Here is a 27001-nt window from a genome sequence, read left to right on the forward strand (position 1 = left end):
GATTGAGCAGGGCTTTTTTAAGCTTCTTACTACTTTCTTAGCCAGCAATCCCACTCATGATTTTTTCTCTTTTGATGCGGAGATATTATCTTGTGTTGATGACTTCAAGAAGAACAATGCACAGGCCATTACCGACAGTAGGGTTGCCTTAGGATTCGATCACCGCCATGTTCAGGCTCCGGGTACGCCTATTACAGTAGTAGGCATGGTAGGAGTCGTGGCTGATGTGACTGACGTCAATGCTTCTCAGAATAATGTTGCCCCTACAGATGATGTGATGCCCGCGAGTGATGTTCCTCGCCCGATTACCTCTCCTTACATTGATTATCTCATGTCCACCCCCTGAGAGTAGGGGTTTTCCTGCTAGGCCTTCCATTTCTATGGAGGTGCACCTTTTAGGCCCTTTACGTCTTGTGTTATCTTCCATATGTATTTTTCTGCTTTATGACTACTTTCATGACTTTATTCGAGGTGCGGGCCTCTGTAAAATTCCAGCAGTTTGTACGTATTTATTCCTTTATCGCACTTTCGTACTTAGAGTTCATATTGTGTACCTTGTTACATGTTATCTCTTTGTTTCTACCTTAAAATATTTTCATCTTGAAAAGACAACAACCAAGGAATAAGTAATTGAAGTGGAGTAGCTTCAAAATTCTTCCCCTTGGGAGAATCCTTCCTCGGGCGCACCCTGAGGGGAATATGGCTTCTTCAGGGAGCCTTGCTTCTTCTAGAATGTCATGAAGTTGTTCTTGATGCTCTTAAAAATCATAACAAAAAGGTATATGAACTTATAACTCTACCAATCTAAATTCAAACAATCGTACCCTAGGAGAAAGTCCTCCTAGGGCGCACCCTATGAAGTGCACACTTCATCGGGAAACTTTGTATCTTCTAACTTTGCATCTTCTAGCTTGCTTGGAAATAATTCTTTTCTTTGACGATTAACATAACTCAAATTTATCATAATAATAAGGGTTGTTCTTCATATCTTCAAGATAAAAAATTTGAAATAAAATACTTCAGAATTTTATTAATAATACGTTCTGTTGTAAAAATTTACACTAGTCTCAAGCGACGCTATTGTCAGTTCATGAATAGAAGAAACAAACGAAAGTAAACATCCTATGACTAACCCTGAGTGAGATAGTACATGCACTACCCCCTAGGCTAGGAGGAATTTTATTGCTTCTAGTATACTATTTGGGCTAAGCCCTACTTGAATCAACTATATATATATATATAAAAGCGAGTAAGGGGCTGAAGCCGCGCCTTATATGAGGAATCCCCATTTTTCATTCATAGCTCCAGCGTTGTACAAACCGAATGGCATACACATGTTGGGATCAAACTCTTCTTCCATTTCTTCATCTTCTAGCTCTTCCTCTATATCCTCAATCTGCTTTTGTACATCTATTTTCGGAAGATTTTCCGACGCTTCATCCTTTACGGCCAAAGTTGCTTCTTCCTCGGCTTCATCTTCAGCTTCCATGCCTTCCACTTTCATATTATCTTCTTCTGACACGTCAAAAGATTATAACATGTTGATCCTCTCACTCTGGTTAGAACTCTTCTTGCGGATTCTCTTATAGACTTGTTATAACATTCTCTTGAATCCGCTTGACATCCTCGGACGCATCCTATGCCGTTAGGTATTGGAAACTTCATGGATAAGTGATGAATGGAGGTGACAACTCACATTGTTAAATGACTCATGATCCACCACCATGAACTGGACGATCTGTGTTATCGAGAGAGGACTTCCCCAATAGTGACAGGGAGTCTCACTGTCCCTTTTACTTTCACTACTACTCCGCCAAAGCCATAGATGTATATGTTTTCGCATTCCATATCTTTGTCGAGAAATTCCATGTTCTTATTAGCATCATAGTAAAGGATATTAACTGAGCTTCTTTTGTCGATGAACACGTGATAGTCGTTCATCGCTCCAATACAGACCTTCACAACTAAAGCATTATTGTGAGGATGATAAACCCATTTGGCATCTTCCTTCATGAAAGTGATGTGTTTTGTCTCTCCTCGGAATATTTTGGGAGGTCTCTCCTCGAGACGATTAACGTTAGTGAGTATAGGCCCCCTTGCTTATCTAGCATATCGGTTCATCGCTCCATTTGTGTCCCCTGCATAATGTGGTCCTCCAAAGATAGCGTGAATGCTTCATGACTTGATGAACTTAACATCGTCCAATTTCTCCTTCTATTCCCTTTCTTGGGTGCGCCTTAAGCCTTCTCGGTTGGTCGGGCGGTCGCCTCCCTCGATACTTTCTTACTTCTTTGACAATCCAATCTCCAAGTTGTCCTTCCTTGATGAGTTCTTCTATTTTATCTTTCAAGTGTCGACACTCATGGGTGTTATGTCCGACAAATTCATGTTATTCACAGTACTTCTTATCATTGGTTTTCCATGTGGTTAATGGAGCCGGTATCGGAAAGATGCATTTTCCCTTATTAACTTCATAGATATGCACTATGGATGCCGCCAAAGGAGCGTAAGCAGTGGAATCCTTTTCATAGTTATTCGAGGGACTCAACTCCCTTTCTTCGACTTGATGTACTTTTCGCTCCCTTTGATAATTTGGGCTAGGAGATCTATCTCTTCTTTCCCATTCTTCATCTTTTTGGCTCCACGAGACTCCGTTTTTTTGTTATCAATTAGTGACTCTTCAATAAACTTGAAAGACTCTACTTCTTCGTAGAACTCTCCGAGGGTGTTGGGACTCTTTCCTTGAATGTGTTTCCAGAAATTTGTTTCTATGTGCATGCCAATAATTAGGGCTGACAAAATCAGACACGACCCGAAATCCGACACGAACCCAACCCGACACGAACCCAACCCGCAAAAGTACGAATTAGGGTTGGGATTTTTGGATTTCGGGTCGGGTTCGGGTTGGATAAATATTTACCTGAAAAAATCGGGTCATTTTCGTGTTGACCCGAACAACCCGAACCCGGCCTGTTTATTTAACATCCTTATGTGCTGAATAATCATGTGATGCATATTACCTATATATGTTCAACTTTTGGCCCAAGCCACAAGAAGCCCAATCCAATTCACAAATGTTATCAACCCGTAATAAACCCTACAATCTAAATATCTAATATATCCATTTCTCTCTATCTCAACTTTCGCCTCTCTCACTCTCCTCTTCTCTCTTTTTCTCTGTGTTCTCCCTTTTTCTCTCTTCTCCAAAATTCAAACCCTAACCATATCAATTGTCATCTCTCAAATCATAACAAATAATCGTATGTAATATCCGAATTCTGAATCTCTCAAACTCTAATTCTTTCAAATCTCTTGATTTAGTGTTGGTAAAGATGATTGGTTGTATGTATGTATATACTATGTTAATTGTATGTATTGATTTTGATACGTGTGTATGTTGAGGGTGGATGACCAAGAGGCTTAACCGGATAGATTCTCAGGTAACAGATAGTCGGGTTGAATGGGGTCGAATCGTGTCGGGTCAGAATCAACCCATATATACTCGTGTCAAAATAATTCACATTCGAGTAAACTTTAGTTGCACCAGGTCGGGTTCGTGTTCGTAAGTTTTTAACCCGACTCGGGTCGTGTCGGGTTCGGGTTGAACAAAAAAAATTCCAGGTAAGTTCAACCCGACACGAACCCGAACTGAAACCCGAAATTGCCACCCCTACCAGCAATCAAGAAATTTTTCAATATTTCATCAGTGGCGCCTCTTCCGCCTGATGCTTCAGCATTGAATCTCTTGAAATAAGCTTGCAAAGTCTCTCCTTCTCTTTGTCTCACATTTGCCATGACCTTCTCTAGTGGTGTATATTTTACCGCATATTGGAACTGAGTGAGGAACATCACCTTCATTTGTTCCCATGACGAAATTATTTCCTGTCTCAACTTTTGGAACCGATATTGAGCATTATCCCTGAAGGTTGCAGCCAATAGCTTACATCTTGCCAAATCTTGTACTTGATACACATCCATCTCAATATTGAACCTTCCCAAAAATTCCACCGGATCAGTGAAAGCGTAAGTCATGAGTGGTATTCTTGTATCTTGTAGGTAAGGGTGCTTCCCTAACCACTAAAGTGAATGGCGATGTAGTTTATCCGGATGCCATGACTTTTTCGCCTTCCAAGTACGATAGCAGCTTCCTTAAATCATCAACATTGACGTTTTCGACTCTAGGTATATTCTAAATATTGGCTTACGGCAAGATCACATGTGTTGCCGCTATTTGAGTTTGCATCATTTTTACGGTTGCGGAGGCGCAATAACTTGCAGTTGAAGCGCGACTCCTTGTGATTGCATTGGCGCAACAGCTTGTGGTAAAGGCATTAACCTTTGCGATTGCGTTGACGCAATAACTTGCGGTTGAGGCATGACTCCTTGTGGTTGCGTTGGCACAATAACTTGTGCTTGCGGTTGTGTAGCAATCTGAGTACTGATCTTTTATTGGTTTGTCGACCATTAATATTCTCCTTGTTTCCCCTTCTGCCATTATGAATTGGGGCGCGTAGATCTCTACTTTTCCATTATTGATGATATGTGATTCCTCGAGTATCGCTTCTACTTCCCCAGATGTTGTTCCTGCTATCATAATCTTCAGGTTCTTTTTCCTACATCCTATATTGCAAAGCTTCTTTTTGTTTTTTACTGGGAATGGTATCTGTTGTCGTGAGGCCTTTCTTCCCTTGTAAATGGTGTATTGGTTTGTGCATGAGTCCTTGTCCCATGCTGATCATTCTTTTGCATTTCCCCAATCAACTTTTTTAGATCATCGTCACTTAACTGGATGATGAGACTTTTCTTCAAATGAGATAGTCTCCTTCGTTGCTTTTCAATCTCCAAATCGTCACGATGAATCTCGCTATGAGTACATCCTGAGCGATGTGCATGTGGGATTATCCTCCGTTCTTGATTTGGCTCCGGACGGAGCTGCTGTTCATCATCTGGGATTTCTATAATCAGCACGTCCTTAGTGTATTGTAAGCCACGGGGTGTTACCTCCTGAAAGCATCTGTTGTGGGATACACAACCTTCATTGTTTTGCTCTTCATAATGCTCCTTGGATGTTTCTTGAGCAGAGGCCCTCTTGGAGCAATACTGGTGAGAATAGATTCATCCTTCTTCTTCTCTCTTTTTTCAATAGAGCTTAGTTTTTATCCAAAGAGATTTAGCATATTGCCCAAGCAATAGAGTTGTTCCATTACGTCGGTGTTGCTGATGTGGCATTCCGCTAACTAGCGGAGTTCCACGCTTATCGTAGCGTATATTCTCATGTTGATCTTGATCATAGCATCCATCTTCATGTTGCTTTAAGCATCCATCTTTATGTTGATCTTGATCATAACATCCGTCTTTATGTTGCTTTAAGCGCCCATCTTCACATAATCTTGATCATAACGTCCATCTTCATGCTACTTGAAACGTTCATCTTTATGTTAATCCTGATCATAGCGTCCATCTTCATGCTGATCTTGCATGTAGTGTTCACCATCAGAGTTGTATCCATTTTTACGAGAGTTTCCACCATTGTTAGACATCTTTTCCTCCTAAGATTTGATTTGATTTGGCTCCGGTTGAAGCCGTTGTTCATCATCTAGGATTTCCACAATCGGAACATCCTTAGTGAATTTCAAGTGACGGGGTGTTATTCCTTGAAAGCGTCTGTCACGGGATACATGACCTTTCTTATTTTGCTCTTCATAATTTTCCTTAGATTTTCCTTGAGTAGAAGCTCTCTTGGTGCGATGCTTGTGAGAATAACGTCCATGCTTCTTCTTATCACTTTTTTTATGAAGCTTATTTTTTCTCCAAAGCGATTTAGCATATCTCCCATGCGATAGAGTTGTTCCATAACATCGGTGTTGCGGATGAGTATTGGTGGTGTTCCGCTAACTAGCGAGTTTTATGGATAACATAGCATTCACCCTCAAGTTCATGTTGTTGGTAGCGTCCATCTTCATGTTGATCTTGATCATAGCGTCCATCTTCATGTTGCTTGAAGCATCCATCTTCCTGTTGCTCTTGATCATAGCGTCCATTTTCATGTTGCTTGAAGCGTCCATCTTTGTGTTGATCTTGCATGTAGCGTTAACCATCAGAGTTGTAGCAGTTGTTGCGAGAGTTTCCACCATTGTTGGATATCTTTTCCTCCTAAGATTCTATTTGATTCAAGCCCCTCCTTCTAGCACCAATTTATTAACGGAGGAATTTGGTTAACAAAGATTTGAGATTCGCGGCCCAAATTAAGATCTGCAGCGATGGTCGGTGATCAGGGAAATCATCGGAGTACGTTGATTTGTGCTTAATAAACGGCTAAGAATTCTAGGGTTTATGTTTTCCTTCTCAGAACTCTCAAGCACGTGCCCTCACAATGTGCCTATATACCTCCTTTTATAGATGATCAAGCCGAACGTAGTTCTTGGGGAATAAGAAACCTAAATGGACATAGCTTCTCATTATGTAGCCTAATAAGAGTTGTCGAACCAACTTCCTATTATAACTCTAACACTGATTTGTCTTAGGAGTGCTCGATGATATGGCCTAGTCACAAAGGCCTAAGGCTCGGTTATGACTTTGGGACTTCACGGACAAGGAAACTCCCTGGCCGGTGGATATACCCGTCCATTACCGTTACTTCCGTTGATCGTAACCGTATGTATAGCCATGAATTACCGCAAATGCCAAAGGGCATCATTTCCCCCGATGAGGATAACCCACCAGACTACAGGACAAGTGATCCCAAGCGTAGAAGTGCGAAGTGCAAGATAACCCCAGAATCTCCCGTCGAGCATAACTCGCCAAATACGGAAACAGGGTTCCCAAAGCATACACTAGATGTTTACGTCTGTTCCCTTACGAGGATAACCCGCAAGACTACATAACGACATCTTCGACATATTTTCCGGGACGACGGGCTCCCGGAGGCCCTTTTTCTTCATAGGGAGCGCCTTGTGAAGAATTTGAGTCCTCTAGAGTCCTTCCCCATTCCTAGGGCGTGCCCTAAGCATGAAGAGCTCATCCGGAGGCTCATCTTCCTCGCTAATTCTTCTTTTTCATCTCACTTGTATTGCGGAACAGCAACCCCGTGCGGCTATATAGCACGGGGCGCCCCCTAGGAGGGTCCGGGGACATTTCCCTGGAGCCCGGGTCGTTCTTCATTTCTTGATCGTTTCACACTTTCTTTCTTGGCTTAAAATCATTCTTTATAGACTCCTCATTAATACTTGTTTTTCGTCGTCATCTTCTACTATAACGACCGTTGTGGTATCGTCGTCGTAGCAGTCATCGCAGAGTTCCTTCACTATGATTATTGTAATTTTCCATTGTGACGGTCATCGTAAACCTTCATATAAAACTTCACCAATCGTCGTTATAACTTCTCGTTGTCATCGTAAGCGACTCCTATATAGGGTGAGTCACGTCTCCGGAGCTCGTTCGTCTTCTTTCTCGGCGGTGATCCGACCCATTTTCTTAAAGATCCGATCAAATACCAATGACGATTTTACAGTATAATAATACACATTAGTAATATTTTATTTTTATTCAATTTTTTATATCAATTTGATAATATTTAACTCCAATAATAGCAATTTTTAAAATTTGCCTATGGAGTTCCTAAATTAAATTGAAAATACGACATAAATTAAAAAAAGTATTATTGACATTTACTTTCTACACTTATATATATATATATTAACTATTTTGGGAGTTTGTCAAGTTTTGATAATTTTGGGCAATCTTTTTGACAATATATTCAAATAGATTGACAATTAAAATTGTCATGTCACATGAAATTTGACAACCACTAAAAACCTCCTTAAAAATGCTCTAAGCACTTCGGTTAAATTTCAAACTTAGAAATATCAGAAATTACACTCATTTAGTCATTTTTAAGACTCTCGCAGGTCACAACAAAGATTGGCATAAGAAATTTCCGGACTAAATAAGCAAATGTATCCTGTAATTTTCTTTTGCAAAATAATTTTTAAATGAACCATAATAATAATAATAATAAAAAATTAGATTCTAAATTTTCAGCTCATCTGAGTATCTTAAAAGTAAACCTCATTTTATTGATGTTGTTAATTTAAATACATAAAATATATTATTATGTTGTTAATTGCAAGTTGGTGTTTTCAAAAATACCTAAATAATAAGTTCTTTCGCAAACGGTATAATCTTATATATAACATGAAATGTACATGAAATATACCATTTGTAACCTCGTATCACCATATGTGCAATATAGCAATCTCGTATAAAAGCGTCGTCTCGTCTCATTTTCTTACTTTTACCGTATATTTGTAAAATAAATTTGAAAAATGATTTATTTTGATAAAATATAATTTGAATTATAACTTGGTATCCTTAAGTTGTGATTTAATATATGAAGGCGGTATTTTAGTGATTAGTAGGGCTAAAAACGAATCCGAGTAATTCGGGTTTGAATCCGAATTCGACTCGTTAATAATGAATATAATTCGTATTCGTATACAAAACAAACAAATTCAAATTCTTCTTTAACATTTGAACGAATATCGAGTTGAATCTCACCATTCTGATATTCGGTCATATTTATATAGAGTAGTTCGACTAATTTCAGAGTACTTAAATATGTATATATTAAAGATATTCGATTCGATTTCGTTAATTATGTTCATAATATATATTACATGTCATGCATATATATTAAAATTATATTCAATAAAATAATCATGTTTTAGTTTTGTACTTATTTATTAAAGAATTCTTAATTTTTTAGTATTATTTTAAACGAATTCGAATCTAAATTTATAAAAACGAGTAATTCGGTACATAATCATGTCGAACTGAATCATATAAGAGTATTTGTATTCAAATTTGAGTCGAATATGAGCAAATAGTAAAAATTTTAATTCAAATATGGATCGCATTCGAACGAGTATTTATAAATTCGAGCTCAATTTAACCTTACTAATGTTCATACTTAGGCCATCTCCAACATTTGTGATCCAAAAATCCAAATTTGGATCACCAACTGATCCAAATTTCTGACCAACTGTAACAGTGTGATCCAAATATTTGATCCAAATTACTTTTTACATATAATAATATATAAATATGATATTAAGCAATTTTACCTTAAATTTATCAATTAATCATTATTAACAATTTATATAATATTTCATAAATTATTAAATAAAAAAAATTAATACACATAAAAATATTAAAATTGTGCACTTAATTCACGAAAAACACATTTATTGCAATAATTAACATACAAAATATCAATTGATATTTGATACACACTAATTTTCAGAATTAATATATTTATACCATAAATACTCAATTAATACATCTCTAATTGCAATATGTGCCTCTTTATTTTAAGTTTTATTTTAAAAATAAATTTTGTTAACTAATAATTATATTATGTTATTAATTATATAATTAAAAAATTAAAAATCAATTTAAAATCTCAAAAATTACAAATAACAAAATCATTATTTTATATTAAATCAAGTGATCCAAATTTGAATCACAACCGCGAAGAATTCGGGGGGGTCATTTCGATTTTGGATCTGAAACGAATAGGTTCAAGAGAGGAACAACATACTTATATCGAGAAGGCACCCCTAGAGGGGGATAAGGCTAAGCGGAGCGAAAAGGGTTTTCCATGAGATGGGAAATGAAAACTATTAGCCCCACACGAGGTTTGTGTTGCAATAGAGTTTGGAATAATATGCTATAAATTTAAATATTTGGATGAGTATTGAATTTGCCTTATTGGAGTGTTTTCATCCCGGATAATGTAATTTACAGGGGCAGGGACAAAACAGAAATTCTGGCATGGTGTGTCTTGGAGTTTGAAGTTAAAAAAATGAGTTATAAAATAGTAGGAAAAAGATAAGGATTGATGATTGAAAGGAAAGGGGGGATAAGGTTGGTGATGATGCTTTATGAGATGGGATTGACAATAATCAACCCACCTGTGAGCCCTCGACTTTGCATTTTGTTGCATTTTCATTTTACCATCCCCCAATTTGATAAACACGACTTTTGCACTTCCCTTTTTCGTCCCTAAGAAAATGTTACTTTAAAAGTAATTTTTTATTATGTCTTTTCAAAAATATCCGGCTTACATAAATTATTTTTAAAAATACAATCTGCAATATTTACAAACTTTTATTTTAATTTTGAACAATATTTTATGTTATGTAACATTTGCAACCTTGTATACAATTTTGAGTAACTTTCTTTGCACTCTTTTATATAACATTAACTATATTTTTGTAAATAAGTTAAAAAATATTGATATTTTTGATAAATTCTATTTTAATTTTGGAACTAAGAAAAGAGTGGAAAATATAAAACTATCTCCTGTATTCACAGCTCTATTTAAGCGCAAAAACTTGATTTTAGGCACAGCAATAACAAAATTCAATAATCGATACAAATAACATAAAAGATTTACTGGATTTTATATAAAATATTGGATTTGATTAAATAAATTGTTTGAGAATTTGGATTTAATTTTTTTTTGAACAAAGAATTTGGATTTAAATTTAATTTAAAATCCACGACATTCAAATATTAGTATAGATATGAAAATTTGAAATGACAACTCAAATCATATTATTTAAAATAAAATATAAGTTTTGAAATGAAGTCTAAATTAGTTTGGGGATTGGGGTATTAAACCCAAATCATATTATTTAAAATATAATATAAGTTTTGAAATGAAGTCTAAATTAATTTGGGGATTGGGGTATTAGAATAAAGTTGGTGGTAAACGAAAATGGTTGAATGAAAAGGCAAAAACAGATTGGTGAGTCTCCAATATCCGATTATCTGGCCGATTAATCGGCGATTTGTGTAATTTTTAGAACCATGTTACTACTAAAAATGTGAGATAAAATAGCCGTGGAGGAAAAGCTGCGGCAAATAGAGGGAGAAACAGACAAGTCAAGAGGGACAAATTACAAATTTACAATAATTAGCGATTGTGTACGTAAATACAATAATGCATTGTATATGCATTTTTTGGATAAGATAAGATAAGATATAGCATTAAGTCGTTAACCCCCTCACCTTCTCGCACGGTTTACCGTCTTATTGTTTCAGGTATTTATGTCGAGTAAAAAATTAATTGTTTATCAAAAGTAATTGATTCTATCAATTTAATTAATGAATCGATAAATTAAAGCCATTTATAAGTACATTTCTCTAAAAAGATTAGACACCTTAAACATTGAATTAACTACAGTTTAAGTTTTTTATATAAAGTTAAATGAAAAATGAAGTAGGCTATTCATTATAATGGTTTTCCCAAAGATAACTTAAATTAATTATTAAAAAAACAACTTAGCTAAATCATTTTTAATTTATATATTCTCGCAACATCTTCGATTTTATTTAAGGGTAAAATTATATTGTCTTATATATAAATTTTAGTAATAACAAAGTTAATTATTTGAATTTTGTTTGAAAATAAAATTTATTCAATTTGTCTATATTCATAGCACTTGTTCGAATTTTGAAAATTATTTTAACATGTATTTATTTTTAAAATATTTTATTTATATTATGATGGTGTAAAATTGTTTGGTGCGAATGATCGTTAAAGATGTAATATGTCCATATTAAAAATAAAAAATTTACATACATATAAAAACCTCTATTATGTAACGATTAACTTTTTACAAGGAAATGTTGCGAAATCAATCTTAAATATCGATTTTCAAGGAAGTCCCACAAGCTAGTTATTTTATATCATATGTTAAAATAAAAAAAATTATTCTGAAATAGTGCTTCAACGGTAAGTTAAACAGATTTTTCATCCCTTACGTTTAACAAAAAAATAAAAGATAAACATTCTGACATTTCAATTACCTCATCTCAATCAATATATAAATATTAGAGTGGATTGAATATTTGAAAATAATATAAAAATTGATAAATAAAAATATAATAACGACCATCTGTTGAACTAAGTTATGCAAATAAATTTTTATAATTTTTTTATAACCAAGTGTCTCGTCAGCTTACGCGAACCAGGGGAGTACTCCCTAAGTGCCACTCAATTTTTTATATTGGGAAATGTTAAATTTATTTATATAATTTTTTTTTCTTCTAAAAAAATATAATGTTTAAATTTTTATAAAAAAATATATTTTATAGTTATTTTAAAATATATGTTAAATATTTGAAAAAAGTTTTAAAGAAATGAGGGAACGGAGGTAATAATACATTATAATAGTGTCATGATTTTCATTTATAAAATGAAACATAATTTTTACCGTCCCTAAATTTCTGTTCTCAATCAAATACTAAAATTTTAAGAATTATGTAATAGCATCTCTAATGATGTTAATTATAAGAGAAAATTGCACTTTGCACCCTCAAACAAAATTGAAAAAACAATTTTGTACCAGAAGTTTCGGAAATATAACTTGCACCCCTCAATTTCAACTTACTAATTCAGTATGCACCTTTTTGCAGATTATAATTAAAATACTAAGGGGTAAAAAGGGAACTTTATTTTAAATTGTAAATAAATTTTAGTTAGAATTTCAAAAATAAGTTAAAATATTTATAAAAATGATTTCTTGTATATTAAATATTAATATTGATCAGAATATTTTCATTAAATGCACTTTAAAATCATAACAACGTCAAAGACTTTAAAATGAAATAATTACATTAAATTAAATATATATAAAATATTAAAAAAAAATTATTTTGAATTCAATTTTGGTAGAATTATATAATTTTTGGCATTAATAATATTACTAAAATGCAAAACTCAACTATATAATATTATTCAAGAAATTTAAAGATATTATTTTATAGCTATAATAATAAATTCAATTTTTAATATAATCTGAAAAATAAAAAAAATAGTTTAGTTAATATTTTACTGAAATTCTCATTCTACCCCTTACTTTTTTAATAATAACCGTCGAAGAGGTGCTTTCTGAATTGGCGGGTTGAAGTTGAGGGGTGCGTTTCCAATACTATTAATACACATTTGTTTTTGAAACAAAATAAAAGGGTGTAAAGTGCAATTTTCTCTAATTATAATTGGTTGGTTAAATTGGACTTGTAGTACAATATGTAAAATTTGTTGAACCCGTAAGAGATTGTAATTTCATGGTATTGGCTATATTTTTTAGCTACATTTTAAAAATAATATGTTAATAAAATTTATATTGTTATAAATTGGAATATTACTTCAATATGATAATAAATGATTATAATTTTTTTTTACATATTTCTTACAATAGTGGTTCAACAAATATAACCAAGAAGTTGACTATATTTATAAATAAGTGGAATGTATCATTGAAGATAATATTTTTTTATATAATCTTTATATATTATATTTATAGTATGTATTAATAATTTTTAATTAAAAATTCTATATAGGTTTTTAATATCAGTGATTCAATATGTCCATATATTGGCACACATTATAAGCTTTAGTTGCCAAATTTTATTGATTATTTATTTATAAAAAATGATGAATATAAACGAGTGTTTTTTTTTGCCAAAATATAAAAGTGTGTGAGTAAACTTTAAATATATTCAGAATATTCAACCATGAATAAAGAAAATAACGGGTCATTTAAAATCTATTTCCAAAATAATCATTGTACAATATATAATCTTCAAAATAGAGTTCGTGTCACAATACTATTTGTCCACGTGGCCTCAAGAACACACCACCTCCTCTCTCACTAACTATACACTTACCCCACTTGTGTGAGTGTGAGTGGGTCTTCTCTCTTAAATAATCATAAAGCATCCATCTTTATATCCTTCCTATACATACACATACATACATACATATATTCAATCACTTTATATTTACACACCCAGAGACTGAGTAAAATCAGGGCTTTTCTCTTCTTTTGTCAAATACAGATATCTGATGATCAGGGTTTGTGTGTTTTAAGAAGATAGATACATAAATATTGATTTATATATATAAAAAGTTTGAAACTTTCAGGCAAGAAACAAGAAGAGGATGTATGTTTCAGGTGGTGGTCCTGGCGGGTCTATGAGAAAGTCTTTCAAAGATTCACTCAAAATTCTTGAAGCTGATATTCAACATGCCAATACTTTGTATGTATCTTCTTACATAACCCCCCCCTTTTCATTTTATGTTTTTTACTTATGTTTTTCATCTGTTTTTGTGTTTATGCCTGTATAATTTTTGCTATTAAGTTCAAAGATTTTAGCTTTTTTGCATACCCTTTTGTTTGTTTCACACAAATCTTCTGAAAGTTTAGATTTTTAGGGTTCTTTTTTCATTTTTTGTTTTTTGTCATATGTATTTCATCTGCTTTTGTGTGTATGTCTGTGCATATATAGCTATTAAGTTCAAATATTTTAGCTTTTCTGCATACCCTTTGGTTTCTTTTACACAAATCTTCTTGGAAGTTATGATTTTTAGGGTTCTTATTTTTCTTGAGTAAGTGTTGAATTTCCAGTGTTTAAAGGTGTTGTTTTGGTGTTATTTTGATTTGATTGAAATATGTTTGTTTAGGATTTGCCTTGTCTTCTTTTGATTATCTTGTCTGGTGCTGGGTTTATTTTCTTGATTTTGTTTTCACTGTGTATATGCATATGCTCATTGCTTCAGTTTTGGGTAAAGGTATTACTTTTGGACTTCTAGAATATTGTGAATCTTATCTTGTAGTAGCTCTGGATGTTATTATATCGTTTTGATTTTTATATTTGGTGTCATCATTTCGGTGGTTATTAAAATTCAAATTACCAACTTGATTGTTGTTTGTTTAGGAGAACTATGTGGACCTGCCCTCGTTTAATTCATTGGAATCATTTAGGTATTGTTTTTAGCCTAATAATTAATATAGTGATATGGGGGTGGGGTAGTAAAGGTTGTGTTAGGTGTTGTATTTTTGTTTTTTTAATTTTGGCATTACTTTAGTATATTTTATCTCTGTTATGCAAATTATATAGTTTTCAAATTGTGTATATAAGGGATTGAACATGTTCTTTTTCTACCTAATTGATGATTTTTTTTGGTAAAGATTGATCGAACGAGTAAATACACATTTTGTTGTTTGTATTGGCATTTTGTCCTTTTTTAGATCAAACAGTGATTTAAACCGAGACCCTTTTTTTAAATGGGGGATAACCTTTGCTACATCACTTTCTTTATCTCTAGCTGCTAGTAGGTGTATAATATGCCTAAATGTACAAAAGGGTCCACCATTTGGTGTTGTTCTGTTGTCAATATTAGATCAATGTCTTTGCAGTTATATTGCAGAGTTTGTTGTTACACTGACCCAGAGATTATAGGTTTTTAAAGGTCATTATGTGCCATGTTATGTACTTGTGAGTTTGTTGTTCAAAGTTATTAATTTTTGTTTATGGTAGGCATGTGTTTCAAAATCACAAAATATGGTAGGGTTGGCTTAAAGCTTTGGATATTGTCATATTGCGGCACAGAAAACTACAGACTTTACATTTTGTATTTCCATATAATGCCAAAGTTTTAGTTTCAATAAATTCAATATATAATTCTACAACCATTTGTGGTGCATAAGTTCTCGAGTTGGAGAGAGATTGGAGGCATTACGCTCATACTGTATCTTAACAGTTAACATCGTATGCTCTTTGGTAGGTTTCGTTGAACATGAGTTATAAGTGGTATAGGGTACTGGGTCATGCATTTCGGTTAAAAGTTCAATGTTCAGTTTTGGTGATCTGTGCATTTGAATTGGTGCTTAGTGCTTACCTTGTAGTTATCGCATGTTTGCACTTTACTGAGCTGTAACACTGTATAACTAATTTATTTGTTTATTTTTATATATATGTGACACTTGCTACAGTAGTGCTTTAACATAAGATTGAAATATTGCAACTGATATATTCTGATTATTACAAATCCACGTTGCACTTGTCAATTGTGTTTTTTTTATTATATTGCAAAGTACAAATGTCATCTTGCTTCTATAAGATGTTGAGGCATGTTAATTTTACTATTTTCTTTTACTAATTTGATGTAAATGTTTTTTAGTTTAGTTGAGTCTATTCCATAGTTAACACCTTGCATTGCGATGTGGGTGCAGGGCGTCAGATTTTCCGAGAGAGTATGATGGTGCCTGTGTTCAGATGAGAATGTCCTATAGCCCAGCTGCTCATTTGTTCCTGTTCCTGGTACAGTGGACGGATTGTCACCTTGCTGGTGCTCTTGGACTATTACGAATCTTAATCTACAAGGTGCGAAAATTTTCAATATGTTAATTTATCTTTCTGAATAGCCTGTGACTTGGGTTGTGACAATAATTGGTAATTTACAATGCAGGTGTATGTGGATGGCACCACAACCATGTCAACTCATGAAAGAAAAGCGAGTATTAGAGAGTTCTATGGTCAGATTGTGTTCTTTAACTATCTAGTTATGCTGCAAAATGTACAAAAAATTTCTTTCTTTCGATGTGGAGTTCATAATTGTGTCATGTGCAGCTGTTATTTATCCCTCTTTAGTGCAACTGGAAAGAGGTGTTACTGATACAGAAGATAAAAAGCAAAAAGCAGTATGCATGGAAAGGTACAAAAGAAGAGACGACCAGGAGCACAGGTCGGATGTAGACATTGAGAGGGAAGAAGAATGTGGAATTTGTATGGAGACAAATTGCAAGATTGTCTTGCCCAACTGTTACCACGCTATGTGCTTAAAGTGCTACCATGAATGGTCTCTCTCTCTCTCTCTCTCTCTCAGTCTCTCCCCCCCCCCCCCCCCCCCCTCACACTAGTGTTTAAAGTTGGCATGGTTTTTGGTAAACCTGTCATCTTTTGTAAAACATGATTGAATGGGTTTGGTTCTTACTTTAGGAGATTAACAGGTTGGTTTAACAATTATGGGTCATTAATTAATGCATGACTTGCGTACCCAACTCGAGTCTGTCTTATTTCAACTTAAAAGTTCTGTCGTCCGATTGCTGAGTTCAACCAACACTTTTCTCTTGTTTGTAGTTAAGCAAGACTGTGCCATTAAGTCTGCACCGTTTTACCTGATTTACTCGTTATGTTTTTTCGATAGGATATTGCATCCTCATGCTGTGCAATTACACGCTCAAGAAATACTGGCTTCTGAAATATTTAAATGAATATCTACACACACACACACACACATATATATATAGAAAGAGGTCTACAGTCTACTAGTATTATGTTATATTGCAAGATAGATGCTAGTGTATTGATGTGCCTGAAAAGGCTTTGGAAGTGTAAATCTAGTCAAGCAGAGAAGCATTATTTAGGGAAAATATAGTAGGTACACTAAAACAGGTGTGGGCAAGGTTATAAATTGGACTAGACATATTATAATTCAGTACAATCTGTTTGGTTCTATTATTAAATATTTTTTTCTTGAAGGCTTGTTGTTTAAAATAATATTTGATATGAAATTGCATGTGGGGTTTAGATTATTTTATGTTTTTGCAATTCCTAGCTTTGTAAACTAGTAGATACCCCTCTTCTCTTGGTAACAAAAGGTTGATGGTTCGAGTCTCAGTAGAAGTATGTGTGTTCGAATATTTTATTTTTCTGTAATCGACTATAATACAACAATAAAAAATAATTTTTCCTTGTACTCATTGAGGTACTACATACTGCATCTGCCCTTTAGGTATATTTGCAGATTGTGGATAGTGTTGAGGTTCTGTACTCTTTTTAACGGACCTACAACTCGGCACATAAGTATTGGTCATTGTCTTCATACTTGTGCTTTTACTGTCTTAGTATTGTGTTCTCGTGATACAATCTATTTCCATTACTATGAATTTTTAGTAGCAGTTGTAGGAGTTTTTTGTGTGATTACATATTTTGCTTTGTCTCTCACTTTTTGGAGTGTATTCTATCATTTGTTGGAATATTGTTACTGCCTATGTTTTGCTTTGTGATATCCCAAAGTGGACATTTAAAAAAATGAAATTAGGAAGATATCCTTGGCCTACCTGATATAAATTGTCTTACCAACTGTAATCAAGATGATATACTTTTGAATCCAGAGTCCCTATTGGAGGGTAGCTATCAGAGAGTTCTGGAAATGCCCATTTCATTTTAGCATAATTCATGTGTTTATGGTGACAAACTTGAGGTTTTTTTCCTTAATAAAAGCTAAATATAATTTGGTTGAGGCCTACTTGATCTTTACTGTCATGTTGTCATAGTGTTGTTGTTTATGTTTGTCCTGCATGTTTGATATGAATACATAATTTCAACACAAATTGCTCTGGAAATAACATTTCCCGTTGAACGTGGATAAATTAGTACTTTGTCCTGGTCCAACATAATAAATACGGTGTATTTTAAACTTCACAGATTAATGAAACTCTCTGGTCCCAATGCTATTAATGTTGAACTGTAAGCATAGTGTATTTTGAGGATGAAATGACCCAATACTGTGGTCAGCATGAATGTCTCATATTAACTTTGACAAAATTGACTTTGCAACATTCAAAGTTTAAAATTCTTCTTAGGAGAAAATGTGGAGTTTGTTCGGGTATTACATTGGTGACTGGGTTATATCTTTTACTTTAGGATAGGGTTAGGAGGGTGCTTTGGATTTGGATACTGTAATACATTGGTGTAGGTTAGCTTTATGATTATGACCTTTAGCAGCTATGATTGCCAATATGACCTCATGATAAAGAATTAATAGTTGACAATTAAATTAAACACCTCTGGTACTTCCATAGAGAACTCTTTTGAATCTATTATTTGTTCTTTTGTGAATTTTGTACATAGTGATGTAATTTCTTTGGCCAACTTGTCTTTTAATTAGCTGAAGCTAATATTAATAAATCTGATATTACAAATGCAGGCGTTCGAGATCACAATCCTGCCCTTTTTGTCGTGACAGTCTAAAGAGAGTGAACTCCGGTGATCTCTGGGTATATATGGATAGCAGGGACATAGTAGACCCGGAAACTTTAACAAGGGATAATCTCAGAAGGCTGTTCTTGTATATAGATAAATTGCCGGTGATTGTTCCTGATCACCTTTTTGACACCTACGACTCCCACCTAAGGTAGGCGTCTGAAGGCATAGAACATGTCAGCCATCATTTCTACTTTCCCATATTTCGGATAAAAAGGAGTACCTTATTTTTCTGATTTTCGCACTGTCAAGTTAGGTAGATATGCATTGTTCTGTTCCTGGTTGTAATTAGAAAAACCCGGCCTGAGTTATTTGTGGCATTGGGGTTGAAGTTAAGATAGTTTAACTATGTTGGGGTTTAAGTTGGATCTACCTATCTGTATATACGTGTATAGCTCGATACTTGTCACATGAAGAATGCCTTCTATGTTGATGTTAATGTTGTGATCTTTTGTTGGAAAATGCCTAGTGTTTCCGGTTCGCGAGAGCCTGTCTTTTAGATCTAGAAGCAGCTAGCTTGTTGGCAGAAATTTATGTTTTCGGGGGAGGATAGCTATTTTTTTTGAGATGATGTTTTTGCGGAAAATAAGCTCTACAGCTTCATGGATAAACTGATTTCAACATTCTTCAAAAATTATATGGAGAGTATGTTCCTTTCTATGGCGACGTTAGTAGTAATTTCTGTGAACAAACGTTAAATGCCCTAATTGTAAAGCGCTAAATATCAATCCTTTGGAGCTTATCTGGATACGGTGATTAATATATGGGATAATGGGAAATGTTAACCAGACTTTTAACGGCTGTATTTAAGAATTAGATTTTCTTAACTTTCGAGTGTTCCATGAATTATCTTATGAAATCAAGTGCTAAATAGTAAATACTCCCATTATGAACTTATTTTGTGATAAATATGAAATATGAAATATGAAATATGAAATATGTGGGTGGTGATCCTAAATATTACTTTAGGGTTAAAAATGGAATAAAATATTAATTTTGAAAAAAATGGTCATAAATATTACTTCAAAACAGTATATCATGTAACGTTTATACAACAGATTTAAAAACGGTATATAATGTTTCGTTTTGACATTTTGATTTTTTTTTATATGCAAAACGGTAGATAAATAAGTTTTTTGGTACTTTGATTTTTTTTTATATATATGCAAAACAGAAGATAAAGTGACGTTTTGGTAGAAAAACAATAACAAAAAAAAAATTAACATCAAAACATTACTTCGTGTAACGTTTTTGTCCTATTTACAAAACGGTACACAAACACCCTGTTATCAAGTGACATTTTAGACTTTTATTCTGAAAAGTGATATTTTAGATTTTTTTTGCTTAAATAGTGATATTTTGATATATTTTTGGAAATATGTGGGGTGCGTCTATATTTGAAAAATCAAATTGAAATTCATGAAATTAGTAACTGGTTTGTATCCTTCTAATGATTCGAAAAATTAAGGTTCGTGTTATTTAGAGAGCAAAAATTAACTAGTGTTATTTACAGGACAAAAACTTACTGAAAAGACAAAAGTATCCTTATATTATTTTTTATTTACTTATTATTGTACCAACATGAGTGCAGTTTTGTCTTTTCAATAACTTTTGTTCCGAAATTAATCGTTTTTTTGTGTATATATTTCAAATTTCGATATTAAAAATAAGCGAGAAGTAAATAAAGTATTGTGGATAAAGGATTCCAATAAAAAAGGAATAACATGTTAATATAATTTGGAGTCTGAAGACTACTAGTATATTTTAGATATCCCAAGGAAAAGAAAAGAAACAAACAGACGACTAAACAGTTAACTAGTTCAAGTAAACAGCTGTGAGCTTTGTGTTGTGTAAAGATTTGTACAGAAACATCAGAAAAAACAACTAGAAAAGATGGGTGAGATGGGTCAAGATTTTTATTGGTCACACACTGATGAGCCTCATGCTTCACGTAGGAGACAGATTCTTTCTAAGTATCCTCAAATTAAACATCTTTTTGGTCCTGATCCTTGGGCTTTTCTTAAGGTCTATCCCCTTATTTCAGATCCAAGATTCTTTCTTTTTCTTATATTTTCTTCTGGATTCTTGTGATGGGTTGTTTTTGTAATTACCCATTTAAGCCTGCATTGTGTGTTTGTTTTGTTTATTTGAGTTTTGGGTTCATCTTTATATGGAAAGTTGCTACCTTTTCTTCATTGTGTGTAGTAATTGTATGTATAACTGTAATGTGTTGGTTATGAGGAAGTTGTGTGGTTTATGATGTTGCTTGTGGTTCTTGATGGGGTTTAAAGAAAAAGTTTGGAACTTGATTTATGATTTCGAGTACATTGTTCATGTGGTCTTTTAATTTGCTTCTGACATGTTTGTAGCTATGCCTATGATTGGTTTTTAGATTTGTTATATGGGTGAGATTTATCTGATTTTACTTGGCCAGAAGCAAAAAAAAATGTTGATTTGGTATTGCCTATTGCTATGTTCAAATAGGATAATTACTGTAGATTGATGCAGCTATCTATTCGTCTATTAGCAGGAAATCCAAATTTGTGGGAAGGAAAGTTGAGAATCTGCAGCCAGCTAGATAGCCTAACATGACGTTTACTTATTATTGACCTTTGGGTTCAATAGTTTTGAATGTGCCAATGAGTAAATGTGTCTTGGTTTTACTTATAAATGATGGGAATTATCTTATTGCGGTATTCCTAGGATCACATAAATAGATCTGTTAGAAACTAAAGAATTGGCATTTCAAATCCGTCTTTTTCCGTCTCTATGTGCGACTCCAGACAACTATCATCATAATACAGTTTAACTAATATAACCATATTCAGTACTTAACATCGGAAATCTGATGCTTTTATTGTTAAAGTAAGCTATGATATGCCTAGGCTATCATTGTAGATTTGGATATCTATCCAACAACTCTCAGTATATAGTGAAACCTAGTTTTTAAGCACGCATAAATGGTAGAATGACACTATTGACTTTAACCATTCCCGTTGTTTAGTAACTTCATGTTGAGCTTTAAATGGTTGGATTTTGTTATTGTAATCATCAGAGGTACGTATAACCAGAACATTACAACAGTTTGATGGTAATTAGAAACTGTGTTTGGTTCATTAACATCATATTTTTAAAGAAAGGAGTGTAAAGATCAAGCAAGTGTACTAAATTTAAAAAGGAACTAGCAACGGAAATTGGTTTTCTTGTGATTAGTTACATTTCTTGAATGCATTGCGAGCACTACAAACTTGTTCATTTCTTGATAAGATGTTTAATCTTTGTTAAGAAGCTAATAGCAGCTGTGTTTACTCTCTGCCTGTGTTTTAACTATTATATTTTACCTGGAGTTGCAGGTTACTTTGGTGGTCCTGCTTCAGTTGTGGACTGCTACTTTCCTCTACGATGCTGGTTGGCTGAAAATTCTGACGGTAGCATACTTTTTTGGTTCTTTTCTTAACCACAATCTCTTCTTAGCCATTCATGAGCTCAGTCACAACCTTGCCTTCTCCACTCCAGTCTACAACCGCTGGCTTGGAATTTTTGCTAACCTGCCAATTGGGGTGCCCATGTCTGTTACCTTTCAAAAATATCATCTTGAACATCATCGCTTTCAAGGTGTTGATGGTGTTGATATGGACATTCCAACTCTCACCGAAGCTCAAGTTGTTACCAATGTTTTTGCAAAATCCATATGGGTCATCTTTCAACTCTTCTTTTACGCTTTTCGGCCTTTATTTATCAAACCAAAACCCCCTGGTATATGGGAGTTTATAAATTTAACTATCCAGCTAGCCCTTGACGCCTCTGTAGTTTACATCTGGGGTTGGAAGTCTTTTGGCTATATGATCCTGTCCACATTCGTCGGAGGTGGGATGCATCCAATGGCCGGTCACTTCATCTCTGAACATTATGTCTTCAAAGAGGAACAAGAAACATACTCCTACTATGGTCCCTTAAATCTTATGACATGGAATGTAGGTTACCACAATGAACACCATGATTTCCCAAGAATCGCCGGTTACAAGCTTCACAAGGTGAAGGAGATTGCACCAGAATATTATGAAAATTTGGATTCATACAGATCTTGGAGCCAGGTAATTTACATGTATTTAATGGATTGTACAGTTGGGCCCTATAGTAGGATGAAGAGGAAGTTGTCAACTAAAAGAGCAAACTAAGTGCCGTGATGATGATGCAACAAATTCTTACATTAGTGTAACATTACACAATACACGTGGAACCCCAGATTAGGGTGAGTGCATTTACTGACAGTGTAAAATGTAACTTATATACGGAATTACAGAGATTTATAATAAAGAGTGGATACATTATCCAACAATTCTGCGAAATGCTACGAGTCTTAATTACACTCGCAGAAAGTGAGAATTTGTGTACATATTCTACTGATTGTGCGTGAGATCATAAAATTGACATGCAACAGAAACCCCCTTTTCCTAACCTTGATGATCTAATCCTTTTGGTTTAGGTGTCCCAAATCAAGTTTCTTGTGGTGCCACTTTTTCTCTATAGTCCTTTTCACTCTTCTTTCCCATTTCTAGCTTGTCTTTGTGTTGGAATGCAATTATAGATCCTTACAATGGCAGCATGGTGGAGTGCAAGTCCATAATGATTCCGAATTATTATGATCTAGTGAATGAAAAAACTATAGAATCATAACATTAGACCACATCATCCCACAATTATCAACTAGAATCGAAACCAACATATTGATAGGAAATATTTAAAATTTTGATTCTCGAATTCTGCCTTACATTTCTTGTTACAGCATCATAATGTCTACCTACAAAACCTAAAAGTCATTCCTCGTAAAAAAATTCTCTTCGTCTTAAACTCAGATGATATTTCTTTTATTATTTACTTGCTTCCCTCCCCCAGCCCATTCACAACCTGAGCCTGGCAGCTGTGAAATGAATCTGACATTCAGACATAGTCGGCGAAGGTAAAGTATGTTCCACCAATAATGCTGGGAAGTTGCTGAACTGAAGTATATGGAGGAAGGTAAGGGATGGACTCATCGTCTCGCTCATAGAACATTTCCATATCTGTTTTCAGGGTTTTCATAACTGTGGCCAACAAGATTGATACTCCCTGCAAACAACAGAATTCAATAAACATTGTGAATTCTTAGTTACAAGACAAAAGCAACATAATTTGAAGTTCTCGTGATAATCTCTTCATCTACCTGTGCTAAGACAATCAACACTGCCAGCCATTTACACATATTTAACTCCAACTCCACATAATGTTTGAAATTGTCGAATCTCCCTGTTGGATCGTTTGGCAAGTACTGATACAGAATATGACAAAGATTCGTGACTGACAAGAACGAAATTTTCATATTTTCGTAGACAGTAATCAAGAAATGAACATACCTTCTCCCATTGGGAACTCAAGAATATGTGTGCCATCATAAGAGTCTCTATAAACAGAAGCAAAGACATAACAAATATGTACTATCTGATATTAAGGTCAATCATATACAAAATGCTTCTAATACTTGAAAAATATTCCAAAGCTGCTATAACTTGGTTGGGAAAAGGATACACAAGAGAGGAAGTGTGAATAAGCAGTGTGAGCAGCAAAGTGGCCAAGGCATGTAATGGCACAGAAGCTGATTCCCAGGCCAATAAAAGCATGTATAAACCTGCAAGTTTTTCACCAGAAAAAGCACAAAGATCATCACCAAGGTACCATACTAAACATTATACAAGTTATATTAGTAGGGGCATGAGTACCATGGAAATGGAGTTCCATTATCAGGAGATGATTCTTTCGTGTCACTCTGCCATACCCGAATCAACCATAAGCCATACATGATCATCGCGATTCCAGCCAGTCCCGCGATAGAGTTGAAAAACTTAAGTAATTGTTGAAGGTAACTCTTCATCTTTTTCTCTTTCTCCATTCAAGTAGACGGAAAGTGCGATTGCTGAGCTTCCCTTTATTTCACTTGTGTGTGTACTTGTGTTTATAAAAAGCTTGGAGTTGAAGCAATGTAAAGTGAGACTATATAGTGTCACGGGGGATTGAGAGTCCAATTGAAATAATTACATGGTGGTCTTTTTCAGAAATTTGTTTTGTTGATATTATATCCGAATGGTGGTGGACCATTGAACTGTTAAAAACAAGTAACAAGAGTAAGTCCATTTTGCGATGCTACATGTGTTTCCGATTCATCATTCCTATAAATTCTGAGTTGCTGATAAACCATAATCGACATCTTAATCGATTCATTCCGATTTACGAAATTCACCACTTTCAATCATCAATCATATTTTGTATCATAAAATGTTGATCGTGTTTTTTGTTTGGAGATGTACTGGAATCTTTGACATCACCTTGATTGAAAAGAAACTGAAGAAGTGAACAAGAGATAATCAGTGAAAGGAAAGTTTAAGAAGCACGCAAAAATTTGTTGCGTATTAGGAAAAATGTTAGTGTTTTTCATGTTCAGGTGATGTCATATCCTGTTGCTTCTACACATCTACTAAGATCACTAATTAAGTGTCTTCTATAAGCAATGTGCTTAAAAGGGTTATCTGAGAGTTGCCTTTATTCAGCTCCCTTAAAATTAAAGTTACAAAGTAATTAAAGTTATGGAGTGGTTTATTAACAAATCACTTTTTTTAATAATCAGGCTTACAATTGCTACATCGGCGGCTACAAGTATTTTGACACGAATTTCGGAAATTATTAGACTTGTCGCTCAAAATGTGAAGTGTATTGCATTAACACTTATTTTGGTTTCGAAGTCGACTTGATTTTTTAAAAGAATTCCAATAGTAAGCCTTATTTCTAAAATAAAACGTCAATTATTATGCATAAATGGTTTTGTTTTTATGTTAATTAAAACACGAATAATAAAAATTACACCGTGCAAGTATAAAATTTACTTGATTGATTAGATTTCACATTCCATTCAAATTACGTGACAGTAATAATTGAAGGGAAAAGAAATTATGACAGGAACCTAGCTGAGTTTGACATATTTCTTAGTTTTCTCTAGGCGTGTATATATCTTTTATTGCAAAGGACATCTACTAAATAAGTCCTTTTTTATCTAAAATTGAAACGTACTAAATTTGTGTATCAGCAATTTTTTTTTACTAATTTGGCTTATATCTCTTACAATTAAGTATCTCTTCCAACAAATCTCGGGATAAGCGAAAATCGAACCCAGATACTGAATGACAAGAGATAAGCCCTTAACTGAGTCAAATAATTCGTAAGCTCAATTCGTAAAATATTCAAATTCGACTCGACAATAGTTGAGTCGAGATCGAGCTATTCGAGTAATTTACAAAGCCAAACTCAAACTTCTGGTCGTGAGACGCGAGCCTAATCAATCTTGTGTTATTATTAATTTTTGTTAATTTAAATATGTTAATTATATATATTATTATATTTATATATATTTTTCGTATTTCTAGTCGAACCCACTTATTGCATTCGAACTTTTCTCAATACTTAATAAAGTCAAGTCGAGTTTTCAAGCATAACTTGAATATATCGAATTTTGATCAAGTCGAAACTTGAAATTTATAATTCGGTCTACCTCAAGCTTGTGTTATTTAGTCTTGCAATCATGGTTGTAAAAATCGGAAATCGGACTAAATTGGTTGAGTCTGATTTGTGATTTATCGGAAATCGAGAATTTATCGGAATACTAAATCGGAAACAAATCGGAGATATTTAAAAATTATTTTTAAAAATATATATAATAAAATTTAACCATTATTATGTTTATATGATATTACAACAACATATCTCCTGATTGAGTTCTCACTAATCTTTTCCTTGGATTTGTGAGTTTCAGCATTCAGTGCAACAAACTTTATCTTGTTTCCTTTCTTATTATTCCTTTGTTGAATCTCCCAAGTCATGAGTTTCAGCATTTCATAGATTCTATCTAATGAATGTTGATCCAGGTTATATTGTTGCCTGATGATAGATGTCTGAGTATCACATTCTTCAGGAAGAGTTCTAAGAAACTTAGTGTTAGAGTCTTCTTTATCATACTCATTTCCAATCAATGACAAATCATTCAGTATTGTCAGGAATCTGTCATAGGTGTCGGTAA

General features: G+C 33.8%; 3 protein-coding genes across 3 annotated transcripts; 2 read left to right on the forward strand and 1 right to left on the reverse strand.

The window, feature by feature from the left end:
• The first annotated feature begins 13814 nt into the window (after positions 1 to 13814).
• LOC141671391 (E3 ubiquitin-protein ligase AIRP2-like) lies at positions 13815 to 19701 on the forward strand. The gene is made up of 5 exons (XM_074477624.1): positions 13815 to 14109; positions 16086 to 16236; positions 16322 to 16388; positions 16483 to 16711; positions 18845 to 19701. Exons 1-5 carry the CDS (start codon positions 14012 to 14014, stop codon positions 19053 to 19055), a joined length of 756 nt encoding a protein of 251 aa, XP_074333725.1. The 5' UTR covers positions 13815 to 14011; the 3' UTR covers positions 19056 to 19701.
• A 952-nt stretch (positions 19702 to 20653) lies between these two features.
• On the forward strand, positions 20654 to 23249 carry LOC141672267 (sphingolipid delta(4)-desaturase DES1-like). Its single transcript, XM_074478828.1, has 2 exons — positions 20654 to 20925; positions 22254 to 23249. The coding sequence occupies exons 1-2, from the start codon at positions 20794 to 20796 to the stop codon at positions 23076 to 23078; spliced, it is 957 nt and encodes a 318-aa protein (XP_074334929.1). The 5' UTR covers positions 20654 to 20793; the 3' UTR covers positions 23079 to 23249.
• Positions 23250 to 23551: 302 nt separating this feature from the next.
• LOC141672269 (tetraspanin-19-like) lies at positions 23552 to 25085 on the reverse strand. Its single transcript, XM_074478829.1, has 5 exons — positions 24657 to 25085; positions 24466 to 24565; positions 24294 to 24374; positions 24104 to 24208; positions 23552 to 24009 (listed from the first exon to the last, which is right to left on the reverse strand). Exons 1-5 carry the CDS (start codon positions 24824 to 24826, stop codon positions 23842 to 23844), a joined length of 624 nt encoding a protein of 207 aa, XP_074334930.1. The 5' UTR covers positions 24827 to 25085; the 3' UTR covers positions 23552 to 23841.
• Positions 25086 to 27001: the final 1916 nt, after the last annotated feature.

This window comes from Apium graveolens, chromosome 7, assembly GCF_009905375.1.
Source record: "Apium graveolens cultivar Ventura chromosome 7, ASM990537v1, whole genome shotgun sequence".
Taxonomy (NCBI): domain Eukaryota; kingdom Viridiplantae; phylum Streptophyta; class Magnoliopsida; order Apiales; family Apiaceae; genus Apium; species Apium graveolens.

Bases quoted from the DNA above. Each gene is read 5' to 3' on its own strand.
- LOC141672269 (XM_074478829.1), bottom strand. From the start codon at position 24,826: ATGGAGAAAGAGAAAAAGATGAAGAGTTACCTTCAACAATTACTTAAG. The intron at 24,209-24,293 runs GTATGTTCATTT...ATTCTGTATCAG, and splicing joins TGAGTTCCCAATGGGAGAAG to TACTTGCCAAACGATCCAAC. The intron at 24,010-24,103 runs GTAGATGAAGAG...TGTTGTTTGCAG, and splicing joins TGTTGATTGTCTTAGCACAG to GGAGTATCAATCTTGTTGGC.
- LOC141671391 (XM_074477624.1), top strand. From the start codon at position 14,012: ATGTATGTTTCAGGTGGTGGTCCTGGCGGGTCTATGAGAAAGTCTTTC. The intron at 16,237-16,321 runs GTGCGAAAATTT...TTTACAATGCAG, and splicing joins TACGAATCTTAATCTACAAG to GTGTATGTGGATGGCACCAC. The intron at 16,712-18,844 runs GTCTCTCTCTCT...TTACAAATGCAG, and splicing joins TTAAAGTGCTACCATGAATG to GCGTTCGAGATCACAATCCT.
- LOC141672267 (XM_074478828.1), top strand. From the start codon at position 20,794: ATGGGTGAGATGGGTCAAGATTTTTATTGGTCACACACTGATGAGCCT. The intron at 20,926-22,253 runs GTCTATCCCCTT...CTGGAGTTGCAG, and splicing joins ATCCTTGGGCTTTTCTTAAG to GTTACTTTGGTGGTCCTGCT.